This window comes from Dromiciops gliroides, chromosome 2 (genome assembly GCF_019393635.1).
Source record: "Dromiciops gliroides isolate mDroGli1 chromosome 2, mDroGli1.pri, whole genome shotgun sequence".
NCBI lineage: Eukaryota > Metazoa > Chordata > Mammalia > Microbiotheria > Microbiotheriidae > Dromiciops > Dromiciops gliroides.
Window position 1 is genome coordinate 32,739,661 of NC_057862.1, and position 15,021 is coordinate 32,754,681.

Below are 15,021 nucleotides of genomic sequence, written 5' to 3' on the forward strand. Positions count from 1 at the left end.
AGGTGGTCTAAGAGTTCATAACCTTAAAAAACTGCGTATATATCTAATAATATAGGACAATATATAACAATAGTAATATTATAATATATTGTAATTTATTATACAACATACTAGAAACCTATTTCTTATATACATATGTGTGTATATTATATTCTATATATACCAAATATTATATGTATAATATTTGGTGGGATTGTTTGAACTTCACTCCTGGGCCTTCACAACTTTTGTTCAGTCCATTTTTCTTTTCTGTAGGATGAAATATTGAACTCTCAGGGCACAGATGCTTCATGGTGAATTGTGTTTTATTTTCCATAGTTATTTTTAAACTATTCTAAAGTGCATCAGAGATTTAGGACATAATGCAGAACTAATGTTGAATAAATATTCCAGCCCTCCACTCTATCTGCTGGCTGGCCACTTGTCAGGGATATTACGGAAGCCAGCTGGCCTCTGAGGTCCCTTCTAACTCAGCGAGCCCGTGAAATTAATTCTATCTCAGAAGCTTTAAGAATCCTACCTCAATCTATTAGAAGATAATGGCCAGGGATCAAGGTATCATGGTGGAGCAGAGAGAACATTGGCCTTGGAGACAGAAGATCAAACCTTGAATCCTGACTCAGTCACTTACTTAGCTTTGCTTCCTTGGCTGAGTAGCCCCCAAACTCGTGTTTCTTCAATCTTTCAAATGAGAGATACATTACTTGAACAGCTGTGAGAATCCAATGGCAATCATTTATCAAAAGTGCCTCCTGAATCTTATGGAGCTGTATAAATATAAGGTATTATACCATTTAAGTGGGTTTATATAGCCCCAGAAATCAATATTTACTTTATCAAAAACTCTAAAAATTATAAGGAAGTGCTGTTCCTAAATTTGGAAAAGTGTAAATGTATGGAAGCTCTTCGGTTAATATTTTTTTTTTTTAAAGTCACAAAAGTGCCTTCAAGTAATCATCCTTTACTGTACTCAATTACATGTCTTTGTTACCCTGTCTCTTAAGCCATAATAAACTTCTACATTCAACCAGGCAGTCAATCATTTGATAAACAAGCATTTCTTAAGCTCACCTACAATGTACCAGGAACTAGGAACTAGGAACAAATTAAAAGAATAAAACAAGCCCTACTCTCAAGGAATTTATATACCAGTACTTCTTACCATCATTTAGCACAATGTCTGATGCATAGTAGGTGCTTAACAAATGTTATTGACTAACATGTAGATATATATATATATGTATGTTTCTAAATATGTGCTGCTAAATATATGTGTATGTACATATATATGTGAGAGTTTATGTATATACACATGAATATTATTGTTGTCCTTTGTTCTCAAAGAGAACTGTGCCATTGGGGAGGTGATGTCATGACTTGCAGTGAATTGGACTTAAGTGAGGGAGAGCTGTGTAAAGCCACTAGCCTCACTTTCTCCTCCAGAGCTATCTGGGTCCAGTGGCAAGATATATGTGTATGTGTGGGCATATATGTACATCTATACATATACAGATGACTAGAGATGGCTCCCACACATGGATATATGTGTATACTTGTATGTATATGTATATGCAGAATAAATATTAAGATAATAAACAAAAGTAGTTCAATAAAAGGTAGTTTGAGTGAAAGGGAACTAGCAGTTGGGGAAACAGGAAAGGCTTCTTAAGGTTATTGCCATTTTCTTAAAAATGAATATTTGATCATTCAGTCATGTATCTTTTTTTTTCAGGGCAAGGAGGGTTAAGTGACTTGCCCAGGGTCACACAGCTAATAAGTGTCAAGTGTCTTAGTTCGTATTTGAACTCAGGTCCTCCTGAATCCAGGGCTGGTGTTTTATCCACTACACCACCTAGCTGCCCCCACCCCGTATCCATTTTTAATACTTCAAAATTAAGTCAGTCTATTTACATTGAAAGGGAAATTAGTCTGAAAACAGCCAGATATCTTGCCATCCTTAAAAGCAATATGAGTATGCCTACCATAAATAAGCACAGTTATTCAAAATCTTCCTTTGTCCCATTTTCCCCGTCCCTTTGTCTATCAAAGAGGCTATTTTAATAAATTTGTTCTTTCAGAGCCATACTTATCATGTAAATGCCAATACATATCCAGTGTGAATCTCTATTATATTCATAAATCTTGCCTAGAAAGTTGATAGTCTCCCATTGTTCTGAGTTGTTCATCTGAACTATTAAGAAATGCATTTATTTCTGTCATTATTACCACCAATATTCCCCAAGTGGCACCCAATATTGTAACCCAATATTGTAACCCAATATTGTAACCCAATATTGTCCATCTGAGATGATCTGAATGATTCCTGTTGATTCTCTTACCAGTGAGTGATAGCCAGTCTTTGGTTAACCCCAACAATTTATATAAAATTGTATTTTTAAAGTGTTAAGTGAAAAATAAATTTCCCATGACTTGATTTTTCCATTATGACATAGGATGACTGAACCACTATACTATGGTTTTGTTGTTGGTAAATCCGATCATCTCATATACTCACAGGCTAGGAGAGCTATGTAACGATTGGAATGACACCACCTGCTGGAGACTTACTGTAGAAGAGTTCCACCCATGAAGCGAAGGTCTTTGAGGGCAAGACCAGGAGTCTTTTCTTTGGCGTCAGGAAGTGACGCAGGCTAGTAGGAGAAGGAAGGAAGAGACTAGCACTATGTCTCGCGCTCTTTCCTGAGGACGCTGGTGGAGAAGGGAGCTAGAAATGTGCTTTCCCTTAAATAGATAGGAATCTAGGCCTTTCTCTCTCTTTACCAAATTCTTATTCTCCTTAATAAATGCTTAAAAGTCTAACTCTTGCTAAAGCTTATAATTTATTGGCGACCACTCATTAGATATTTTAGACAGACTAGCTAGAATTTTAGCCCTTAACAGCTAAAAGGAACTTAAGAGCTCATTGAAATCCAACATCCTAATTCATGGATCAGAAAATGGAGCCAAGTGAAGTGATGGATTGATTAATTTGTTTATTTATTCAATAAATATAAAATTTGATAGAAACATATATTTATTTAATTAAATTGAACCAGGAAACAAATCCAGAGCTTCTACCTTTCATGCCCAATGCTTATTTCACCATACAACTCTTTTTAATAACTTTTTGTGCTTTCTATCAAAAATTCCCTGAACCCAAGAACCTTGTTTGTTTAATATATTCAGCAGCAATTATGACAGTCTCCTGCTCATAGTAGGTTCTCCATAAATGTTGGTCGAAGAAGTGATTAAACAGAAGTTACTTGCCCAGGTAGACACAACCCATATACATCAAAGGCAGGTCTTGAACCCAGGTCTTTCTGATCTGCCAGCTCTGTTATCCCTCGTGATATTTATAGAGAAATCTGATTTTGTCATGCTGAAAATCTCTGTATAATGAAACGATTTCCAACCCAGTCGATGACCAGCTTTTCATAAATAATGCATCACTCAATACAGTCAAACTCTGGTACAGTATAATAAGTCAAACACCCCCCTGAAAGGGCACTGAATGGTTTGGTTTTCTATCTCCACATATCTATATTTCTTTGTACTTGTTTCCATTCCTTATTTTGTGATTACCCGGGTCTTTACCATGATTTTGCTATTTCTCCCTCTAACACTTGCCATCGTGGCATAGATTGAGGTTTGTCAGACTAGCCATGTAAGTGCTGAGACACCATCATGGCTATTTGCAAAAGTAGCCTCGGGCCCAGTGGTACCTGAATATGGCTACAGGAACTGATAGACTACTAAGCTTTTTCCAAATATGCAAAATCGAATCAGAATATTCAAGATATGCTAAATTCCACTAAGCCATTTCTATATAAATCTAACTGTTAAAATGGCACAATAAGCATAATCATTCAATAATCACCAACTTTTGTGTGTGTGTTTAAAGAAGGGCATCATTTAAAACAAGATTTAAATAAGCATTTACATCCTAGATGGTTTGGTAGTCCCTACACTCTAGCTATTATTCATTGCTGCTCAATCGAACTCTGCATGTGTTCAGTCATTTCAGTTGTGTCCAACTCTCCATGATCCCATTTGGGATTTCCTTGGCAGGGATTTGGAGTGATTTGCCATTTCCTTTTACAGCTCATTTTACAGTTGAGAAACTGAGGCAAACAGGGTTTTCTCAGATTCACACAGCTAGTAAATATCTGATGAGTCTTCCTGACTCCAGGACTGGTACTTTATCCACTGCAATGCCACCTGGCTGTCCTAATCTAACTCTGGCTCTCCTTAATTTGCTATAAGATGAATCGACTCGGGGCAGCTAGATGGCACAATGGATAGAGCACCGGCCCTGGAGTCAGGAGTACCTGAGTTCAAATCTGGCCTCAGACACTTAACACTTACTAGCTGTGTGACCCTAGGCAAGTCACTTAACCCCAATTGCCTCACTAAAAAAAAAAAAGAAAAGAAAAGAAAAAAAAAAGATGAATCGACTCTCTTTTATCACTCAGAATGCTTCAAAATATCAGACCCACCCAGGTCCCAAGTGTAAGGGGCTAAAATTCTAGCTAGTCTGTCTAAAATATCTAATGAGTGATCACCAATAAATTATAAGCTTTAGCAAGAGTATTTAAGTGTTTAAGTATTTATTAAAGAGCATTAGGATCAGAGAGAAAGGTAAAAATCTAACTATTTCTAAAAGACCCCATCATCCGACCTGCCATGGTGAGGTCAGGAACAAAAAGGACAATGCTTCCTTCTTCCTCACAGAAGCCTCCTCTGAAACTGGGAACATCCCATCCACACGTGCGCACACACAGCTCCAAGCTAATTGGCAGGTAGCTTTGATAGACAGCACCCACAAGCAAACGTCACTTCCTGACACCAAGGAAAAGCCTCATGGCTTGTCCTCAGACACCTTCTCCTCATGGCGGAGCTTTCCTACAGTAACTCTCCAGCAGGTGGCGTCACTCCAATGGTTACACAAGTAAGATGAAAACACAGTGTGATGCGCGCAACTTTGGTCTTAACAGAACTAGCCAAAAGACCTTATTTGTAGCCACTTTCTACTAATCCAAGAAATTCCAAAGGTTACTTTATTCCTTACTCCCATAAACTATGTAACTCTTGCTTTTTCTCTTTACGTGAGGAAAAATCACTTTGTGTTCTGTGCAGCTTTCTTTCAGCTGGAAGGGAGATTGTGATCATTTTACATATGCTTTTTGCAATACATGAACAGCCCCATTGGTCTTTCACCAATTGAGGAAGGATTTTCTTGGCAACCCTCCTTCCTCATTCTAACTCTCTCTTCCAACTGGTAATTGAAAGTATGGTATTGTGTCCACTATTACTAATGTGATCTGTATCCAGAACTTTAGACATTGGTTTCTTTAAAAAGAGGGGTATGGAACATCGGCCCTGGAGTCAGGAGTACCCGAGCTCAAATCCGGCCTCAGACACTTAACACTTACTAGCTGTGTGACCCTGGGCAAGTCACTTAACCCCAATTGCCTCACTTAAAAAAAAAGAGGGGTATGTCTTCTAGAACCTAGCATTTAAATAAATTCCAAAGAATCATATCATTTTAAAGCTGGAAGGGGCCTTAAGGATCCTTTAGACATAAAGAAACTGAGGCACAGAGAATTTAACTGGCCCAGGGTTACAAAATTAATGGTAGAGCCAATGCTAGGTCTCAGATCTCTTGACTTCCCCTTGCCTGCTGTCTCTATTGTACCCAACTGCATCCACTGGGAGGATATCAGAACACTTCTCATCAGTACGTGGTGCTTTTCTCATATTTTCATGAATGTATTAAATCTCTCTTTTTTTTTTTTTTTTTGGTGAGGCAATTGGGGTTGAGTGACTTGCCCAGGGTCACACAGCTAGTAAGTGTTAAGTGTCTGAGGCCGGATTTGAACTCAGGTACTCCTGACTCCAGGGCCGGTGCTCTATCCACTGCGCCACCTAGCTGCCCCAATATTAAATCTTTAAAGACAAGGAACCAGGGCTTACATGTGTGTGTTGTGTTTATATACTATTCTGCACAATAGGTACTTTCTATATTTTATGTGATGACATATTTCCTCAACATAGCTTAATTCACTGCCACTTCATGATGAACTTAGTTACAGAAAGTTGGCAGCAGAAAAGGTCTTGCAAATAGGTTCAAATTTGACCAACCCTTATAATAATTTCTTTCATATTTAATTCCATATAATTTTATGCATGTTAAATATAGAAATTCTGCCTCTTTCCTTGGGAGAAACGTAGTAGATATCCAAAGGCCTAATCTAACACTTCACAAATAGTAGATCTTAAATAATATTTGATGACTAATTATTTTCTTTCTTTGTCTTAAGCGTTACCTTTAACATATAATAAATTCTCTATTCCATAAAGCTAGCATAAGAAAAAATGAGATTCACAAAGTAAAAATCAAGCCAGTGAGTATTTATTATGAATCTAACACATGCTAAAAACTGGAGATACAAAGAAAGGCCCCCCCAAAATAACCTTTGAGCTCACAGAACTCAAAATCTAATGGGAGAAGACAACGTGCAAACAATTATGGACAAACAAGATACGTCCAGGAGAAATTGAATATGATCAAGAGAAGGAAGGGACTAGAATGAAGGGGGATTGGGAAAGGCTTCTTGGAGAAGTAGCATTCTCTTCCTGCACATCTCTGACTTTCAGCTTAAAGCCAGAGATGTGAAGGGAGAGAATAGGACTGAAAAGGAATATGCCATAAAGGTTAAGAATTTCTACGGTGGGGCAGCTAGGTGGCGCAGTGGATAGAGCACTGGCCCTGGAGTCAGGAGTACCTGAGTTCAAATCCGGCCTCAGACACTTAACACTTACTAGCTGTGTGACCCTGGGCAAGTCACTTAACCCCAATTGCCTCACTTAAAAAAAAAAAAAAGAATTTCTATGGTAGCAATGTTCTGTCTTACCTTATCTTGCCTTATTGCCAAATAATGTTATTGTATCATTCTTTCTTTGACTTTGCCAAGTCCTGGTGCCAAACCTTTTAGCATTTGCTGTTGTTTTCAGCAGATACAGTCTTTTCCTGAGAATGGTCTCAAAGTCTTTCCAGCAGGAGAGCACTTGGGTTTTACTGGCATGGTTTTTGAGAACCCAGAAACCCCTCTGATGAAGCATCATGGTAGGCCTTTTGTGAAGGACTTTACTTGGTGATCTTTGATTATCAATCTCCAGTGCAGCATAAAACAGTGATATACACTTGCCACTGTCATGCAGGATGTACACGGGAGAGTTCAAATGAAAAAGGGATCACCTGTAAATGATGAGATTCTCCAAATCCTCCTGTTTGTGAATGACTTTATGCTGATTTCATCAAGACCTAGAATATTGGGACTCCTCTTCAATGAGCTCTATAACCATCATAAGCTCTTGTCCCAATCGTCCACAAGGAAAAACCAACTGGATGAAGAATACCTGCTGTCCAGATTATGATATGTAGTCAAAAGGGCAGCCCATTGAATTAATCCATCAGTGCTTGTATCTTGGAGAGATAGTGTAGACAGACAATGAACTGAACCCAGAATTGAATTGGAAACAAATTTTAACATCGATTTTTTAAAATTTTGTGTCCCAAATTCTCTTCCTCCCTCTCTCCCCACCTCCCCTTAAGAACTCAAGCAGTTCAATATAACTTATACATGTGTAGTCATGCAAAACATTTCCACATTAGTCAGGTTGTGAAAGAAAACAGACAAAAAAACTTTAGAAAAAGAAACTAACAAAAACATTATACTTCAATCTATATTCAGATGCCATCAGTTCTTTCTCTGTAAATGCAAAAATCCATCTTTTTAACATCACTATTCTTCCAGTGATACTAAATAACTGTGAATCCTGGAACACCATTATCATCATCAAAGAATCAAGATTATGAGTGGCCCAACGGGCAATAAAAAGACATGAGATCTGCATATAAGTACATCACCTAGTGACAATCAACTGTAAAAGTTTTTGTTACTCTGATCAATACAATGATCCACAATTCCAAAGGACTCATGACAAAAAAATGCTATCCACTTCCACGAAGAGTACAGATTGAGGGGGCAGCTAGGTGGTACAGTGGATAAAGCACCAGCCCTGGATTCAGGAGGACCTGAGTTCAAATACAGCCTCAGACACTTGAAACTTGCTAGCTGTGTGACCCTGGGCAAGTCACTTAACCCTCATTGCCCCACCCCCAAAAAGAGAGTGCAAATTGAAGCATATTTTTTTCACTTTATATTTCTTGCTTCACATACACACATACCATGGCTAATGTGGAATATGTTTTGCATGACTTCATATGTATAATGAGCATCATATTTCTTGCCTTCTGAATGGGCAGTGGAAGGGGTGGGTGGAGGAAGAAAACTTGGAACTGAAAATCAGAAAAAAATATTACTAACAATGACTTGCATAAATAAGGGGCATGGGAGATAACCTACAAAAAGTTGCAGAAAAGGTGAGTCAGTCACTTATGAGAGTGGGAAAGAAGACACGAATAAACTGAGCACTACACTATTACACACGCAATATTAATAGACCTAGAGGAAGGTTTTCAGAACGTTGGTTGGAGCCCTAGGGAGGACATATGGGAAATTATGGATAAGTCACTCAGGATGAGAAGTCATGGATGAGTTATGGTCTGTCTGTTGGAAGGGAAATTTTCATAAGTGAACTCATGGAGCCATTGAAATATTGTAGTATTGTCAAATATGTGTATAACCTTGAGACACAGATCAGCAGAGGCTGGGGTATTGAACTCTGTTTTGTACCCTGGTGTTCAGTTTGGATCAGTCAGTCCTTGGGGAGCCTGCCTCCAATTAAAGCAACTAGCTTCCCTTTTCTCACATTCATCAGCTTATATCCCCTATTCCAGTGACATCTTAGGATGATTTATTTATGGTTTAGGTCATGGTTCATCTATGTAGAGTTTCCCCCCAAATTAAGGTACTCAATGGACCATATAAATCAGGGGTAGGACAGGTAATTCATTCCTTCATACAAAAGAAATACAAAACATAAAAGACTCAACTGCATACTGACATAACAACTTAAAAATAGGACCTAGTAACTTAGCGTATAACTATTGTTACAGTCAGCTATGAGAATAATATTCAAGTTATATCAACATCTAAAGCAGTTATGAGATTGCTGAGCAAGCATTTTACATTTCACCTCCACTTTGCTCTGTCTCTCAAATTCCTATGCATTTTTCATTCAGCCACTTTTTCAGTCAACTGCTCCTGTTTCTGCTGTAACCAGTCCCTCTTCTCAGTAGACCCAGGATGCTCAGACCTTTCGAACTCACAAGCCTGAACATGTGCACCTTCAGAGCCACTTCTAGTCACCTGCCCAAGAAGGAATACATGGAGCAAGCAAAGCAGCCAGAGACCCAGCTACAAGCTCACCTAGTTGAGTCCACATCCCTTGTGGGAGCAGCAACATAGAAGAAGGAGTACTGCCCATCCCCTACCCCCCATATGATAGTCTAGAGATGGTGTGTGCTACTTGCCACATGGAATGACACATGGAATATCCTCATCTGTGGATAGCAAAATGTCCTCAGAATAAGAAAGTAGTTAAGAGTCATTCCAGGAGCAGCTAGGTGGCGCAGTGGATAGAGCACTGGTCCTGGAGTCAGGAGGACCTGAGTTCAAATCCGGCCTCAGACACTTAACACTTACTAGCTGTGTGACCCTGGGCAAGTCACTTAACCCCAATTGCCTCACCCAAAAAAAAAAAAGTCATTCCAGTGCTCCATGCTGTCATGTTTCAATAGTGCATTCGAGGGACAGCTAGGTGGTGCAGTGGATAAAGCACCAGCCCTGGATTCAGGAGGACCTGAGTTCAAATCCGGCCTCAGATGCTTGACACTTATTGGCTGTGTAATCCTGAGCAAGTCATTTAACCCTCATTGACCCATTATATATATATATATGTATATATGTATATATATGTATATATATGTGTAATGGTGCATGTGACATAATAATAGCTTATGTCATTGTACTCCTTTAAAGTTTTTAAATGGTTGGAAAGCCTAACTAGCCAGCCTGGAAGTCCTGACCCAATGCCTCCTCATCATATAAAGGTGAATCTAGGCTTCTGAAGGCTAGACAGGTGTGCATTTTCTCACAGGTTGCAACAAGCTGGAAAATCATCAAGTACAGTCCTAGTCATGGACTAAGACTATCACTTGAGGACCAGCCTTTAAGAACTATGAACAAAGGGACTAACCACCAGATTGGTTGAAGGAAGATTAATGTTTCTGTCGTGACAACTTTTCAAAGATTGTTCTCCATATCCTAGGGGTGAAGAAAGTAAGATGCAGAGAGAATAAGTGAGTTGCCCGATGGCACGAAGATAATAAACACTAAAGTTCAGATTTGAATCTTGGTCATTTGGCTCCCAATCCAGTGCTCTTCCTATATCGTGCTATGCTTGTCTAAAATGTACCTTCTTCGTGGGATTGTTGGGAGGCTCAGACAGGATGATGCAAAATGCTTTACAAAGTGCTACACAAATATTAGCCATCATCACTATAATCATCGTTGCTTGTGGTTGGTCATTTGAAATGCCACTGTCCCTATAAGCAACATCTTTGAGTCATGAACACATTACTAAAGAAAACCTCAGTTCTTTTTTCCCACTCCTGCTGGAAAATACTTAGTACTTCTGTTTATTAGTCCTAAGTAAGGTTCCATTCATCATCACAGTACCGAATCTAACAAGGTGTTTTAAATCCATGCAGGATGTTAAAATTCACTATGTAAATTTCAGCTCCTGCCAAGACATTGCCCATAAGCATAGGATTTGTTTTTATTTTAAAGATGCTCGACTTCCATGAATAATAGTGTTTACATACCTGACTTTTGCAGTATTGTGCTAAAAACCCCTCTGCTGCAATGAAATGATGTTTTCTCCGAGGTCATCTCTCCTTTGCAAGCATGTTAGCCACTCCAGGTGCTAAGGCAAGATGCTTATGATATGTTAAATGATGGTAGCAGCTGCCCTTATATCACAGTGTTTGGTTAAGATGCATTAAGGTAAACAATAATACTTCGCCTCTCTGATCTGTTGCTATCTTAATAAGTAATATTCCGATTAAGGCTGGAAAGTGTTTTCAACTGATAAATGTGTATCAAGCTCCAAGCCAGTCATGTTAAAAGGCCATGGTCATATGAACTATGGGCTGTCTATTTAAAAAGTCAAAAGCCGCTCATAAAAAAGAGCAGAAATTCTTGTAGGGAGCTGATGCTCTTGTCATTCCACATTCCTCTCTCTTCCTGCCATTGATTCCGTCCATGTAGATGCTTTACGGAGCTGCAGGCCTTGAACTAGAGCTCTCTCTCCTCAGGCTAAGCCTCTTCACTGCCCCCCCCCCTCCTCCGTGCCCTGCTTCGGCAGCTGGCAGACTCCATTTTGTTGTCAAATCAGCTGTTCAGCTACCTTGGTATTTGATCTGGCTTTACACAAAAGCCACAGCATTGCCTTGGACCAGTGCTATCAAACTCAATTAGAAACTGGGTGGATGTATAGATCCCTGTGGGCTGCATCTTGCCGTAGAAAGCTACATGTTAATTTTATCTGTTTTGCTGCATTTTTATTTACTTTGTTAAATATTTCCCAATTCCATTTCAATCTGGCTCAGCTGTAGTCTGGAGTATGCATGTAAAGAGACACCTCTGCTTGAGACTACAAGGATTCTTAATCAGGATCTCTAAACTTGTGGGTTTTTAAAAAATATTTTTTGATAACTGCATTTTAATATAATTGGTTTCCTTTGTGATTTCATATATTTTATTTTATGCTTTTATAACCATGATTCGGAGAAGGGGTCCACAAGCTTCACCAGCCTGCTAAAGGGGTCTGTACCCCAGAAAAGATCAAGAACCCCTGCTTTAGAGCTATTTGTGCCCTAAATGTGTCCTCACTCCCATTTTTCTTTCCCTCTGCAGCATTGTGGTCAGTGCGACAGGATTCTTGTGTCAGCAAACTGAGAGAAAAACGGCAGCAAGATGTCGGGCAGAAGTGGGAAGAAGAAAATGTCCAAACTCTCCCGCTCGGCCAGGGCAGGCGTCATTTTCCCAGTGGGCAGAATGATGAGATACCTGAAGAAGGGAACATTCAAATACCGAATCAGCGTGGGTGCTCCAGTCTACATGGCAGCTGTCATAGAATACCTCGCAGGTAAATGTTTTAAATGTCAAAAAATGAAAATATGCTTCCGGGATTGGATTTCAAATTCATCCCTCGCTCTTTTACCTGACACCGGTGATGGAATGATCATTTAAATTATCTTTTGATTGCTTTAAGGCCAGTGTTGACGGACTAGAGAATTTGAGCTTGTCTCTTAGCCAAAGGAAGTACCCTATAATGAAATGACAAGGCTTAAGAGGAATAAGAGGGCAGAGAAACCACGGAATTAAAATAGAAAGCACAAAATCTACAAAAATATCCATAGACTGTTACAGGTGGGCTCCCTTCCCCATCAGGCAAATACCAAAGAAGCTTGCCCTGCATAATATTACCCTAATTTAGTGTTGTTTTGCAACAATGGTATGAATACATTATAAACAAACCCAACAATTGTAAAACTAAACAAAACAAACAAAAACCTGTTACATTGTGACACTAATTGCCTGAAACACAGATTGCAATGTTGGTCTTACAAAGTAATTGTCCCTGTAATGTTGTTTCCCCGAGTGTGGAACCCATCAATCATGATAGATGGAGTGTGTGCAGGTAAAAACATGATTTTGCATAAAATATAAACTGGGGGTATATTAGTCACTTTATAAAAGTCTTCATGTTTGGATTTTTTAAACAGCAAACTTCCCCAATGCACTTACAACGTAAGCCAGTTTACAAAAATTCAGTTTGTGCTCAAGAAATATCTATTGTTTAAAGGAAAGGTCCGTGTCCTCTGTTACATCCCTTGTAGCCGATATGTTCCAGTTTTGTCATAAATGCTTTTGTTTCATCTGGTTTATTATTAGCTCATGTCAGAGTAAGTAAACAGGACAGTTTTCTCTTTATCCTTTAGGAAAATATTTTCCCACAAAACTGAAAAATCTTGCCTTGATTATAATTTTTGTATTTGAAAAACATTCTTGTTGGCTTTTATCACTTTCCTTTTAGTTATCCAAGCAAGGAAACCAACTGTGCTCTTTTCCCAAAATTATGGGTATTTTGGTGGCCTGTATGCAATTCAGATTATGCACACCATAATCTAGGCAACATGTTGGGTTTCTTTCTTCCACTTTGTTCTTCTTCCATGGATAGTTAGATCAATATCTTTGCTAGGATTATCATTATCATCATCGTGTGAATTAAGATTAATAATGGGGGCAGCTAGGTGGTGCAGTGGATAGAGCACCAGCCCAGGAGTCAGGAGTACCTGAGTTCAAATCCAGCCTCAGACACTTAACACTTACTAGCTGTGTGACCCTGGGCAAGTCACTTAACCCCAATTGCCTCACTAAAAAAACAAAACTGGGTACAGGTATATTGAAACTGAAGGCTTCAGAACTTTCTTATGCCAACAATAACTTACTATAGATGGATACTGAGCCAGAAAGCTGAATCAGCACAATGTATAGAGTGCTGGGCCTGGAGTCAGGAAAACTCCCCTTCATGAGTTCAAATCCAGCCTCAGACATGCTAGTTGTGTGACCTGGACAAGTCACTTAACCTTGTTTGCCTCAGTTCCTTATCTGAAAAATAAGATAGAGAAGCAAATAGCAAATCACTCTAGTATCTTTGCCAAGAAAACCCCAAATGAGGTCGTAAAGAGTTGGACATGACTGAAAAACAAGTGAAAAAACAACAATTTTATCAACCCCATGATAATGTGTGCTCTAGAAACACCAGCATACACTCTCATATGCCTACATAGTTATGTGTCTAAAATTAATTTTTAGACATAATCTTGAAAGTTGACATAATATTCTATTTTCTTCTTTCATCTCTTCTTCTTTTCTAAGAATCTTACGTTTCCTATATTGCCTCTGATAAACTTTTACAAACTGAATTATTTCCCTCCATGGGTCTGTCACTGTATCTTCTACACCCAGGACTGACGGACCCAAAGTAAATTGGGAAGTAGACCAAAATGGCTCCCAAGACCCCAGATGTCCTTTCTGTGCCCTTTCCACCCTCTCTCCCCATCTGTACCTCAGGCAGATTAATTCCAGCTTTCTTCCTACGCCTCCTATGCAAACCTGCTCTCCAGAGAGGAGCTTATAAAGTTATCCACAGGAAAGTGTAAACACTGATGAGGCATGAACGGGATACCTCTCCCTGAGGTGACTGCATTTTAAAAGAGGCCAAGGAGCCTTCAGCCAAAGACTTCAGTATATAATGGAGAGAAGAAGGGAGAGTAACGTGCACTGAGAAGGAAGGAGATAGTATAGGGGGGAGGAAATGAAGGAGTTCACAGGGGGGACACCATTGGCCTATGCAAGGAAGCCCCAGAGGCCCCCACTGCAAAATTAACTGATTGCTTTAGGATTTCCACCCATTCCTAAAGAGACTCAGGTAAGGCCTCTAGAGTATTGTTTTAGAAGACTTGATGAGATAATTCTGCAGCAACCACCAGCAGCTGGGGAATAGCTTCAGGGTATCACTGACAGGCATGTACTTGGCGGTCAGGACCACTGGGCAGGCCCTTCCTGTTTGGTATCAGGATGCTCTGCTGGAAGGGCTAGCTGTTACATCTCTGCAGGGTTCTGAATGTGTTTCTGGCTGTGCCACCCAGTGCCCAAAACCTTGTTCATATGCACCCAGGTGGAGGGGCTGTGATAACAAGACAAGCCCAGAGTCTACACAGCATGTCCCTGAAAACATTTCTTCTAAGCTCTTTGATGTCCTTTTTCTGTCTTCCCCGGTGAGAAGGGAGTAGGGAGTCAGGGCTGATGCATGATGGGAATTATGAGGAATTAACAAGTAGAGTCAGGGGGGGACACACTGAAGGAGGAGAAGATGCAAGCATTGCCAAGGTCAAAACCAAGGGAATTTACAGAGGTAACCAGA

The 15,021-nt window shown here is 39.5% G+C and overlaps 1 protein-coding gene across 2 annotated transcripts in view; it reads left to right on the forward strand.

The window, feature by feature from the left end:
• The window catches only part of LOC122740188 (core histone macro-H2A.2), a 58,138-nt gene that overhangs the window by 15,800 nt on the left and 27,317 nt on the right, over positions 1-15,021 (forward strand). For both annotated transcript variants that reach the window (XM_043982083.1, XM_043982084.1), the window contains exon 2: positions 11,946-12,177. In XM_043982083.1, coding sequence (XP_043838018.1) covers positions 12,006-12,177 — 172 coding nt within the window. In that variant the 5' untranslated portion in view covers positions 11,946-12,005. The remainder of the gene's footprint in view (positions 1-11,945; positions 12,178-15,021) is intronic.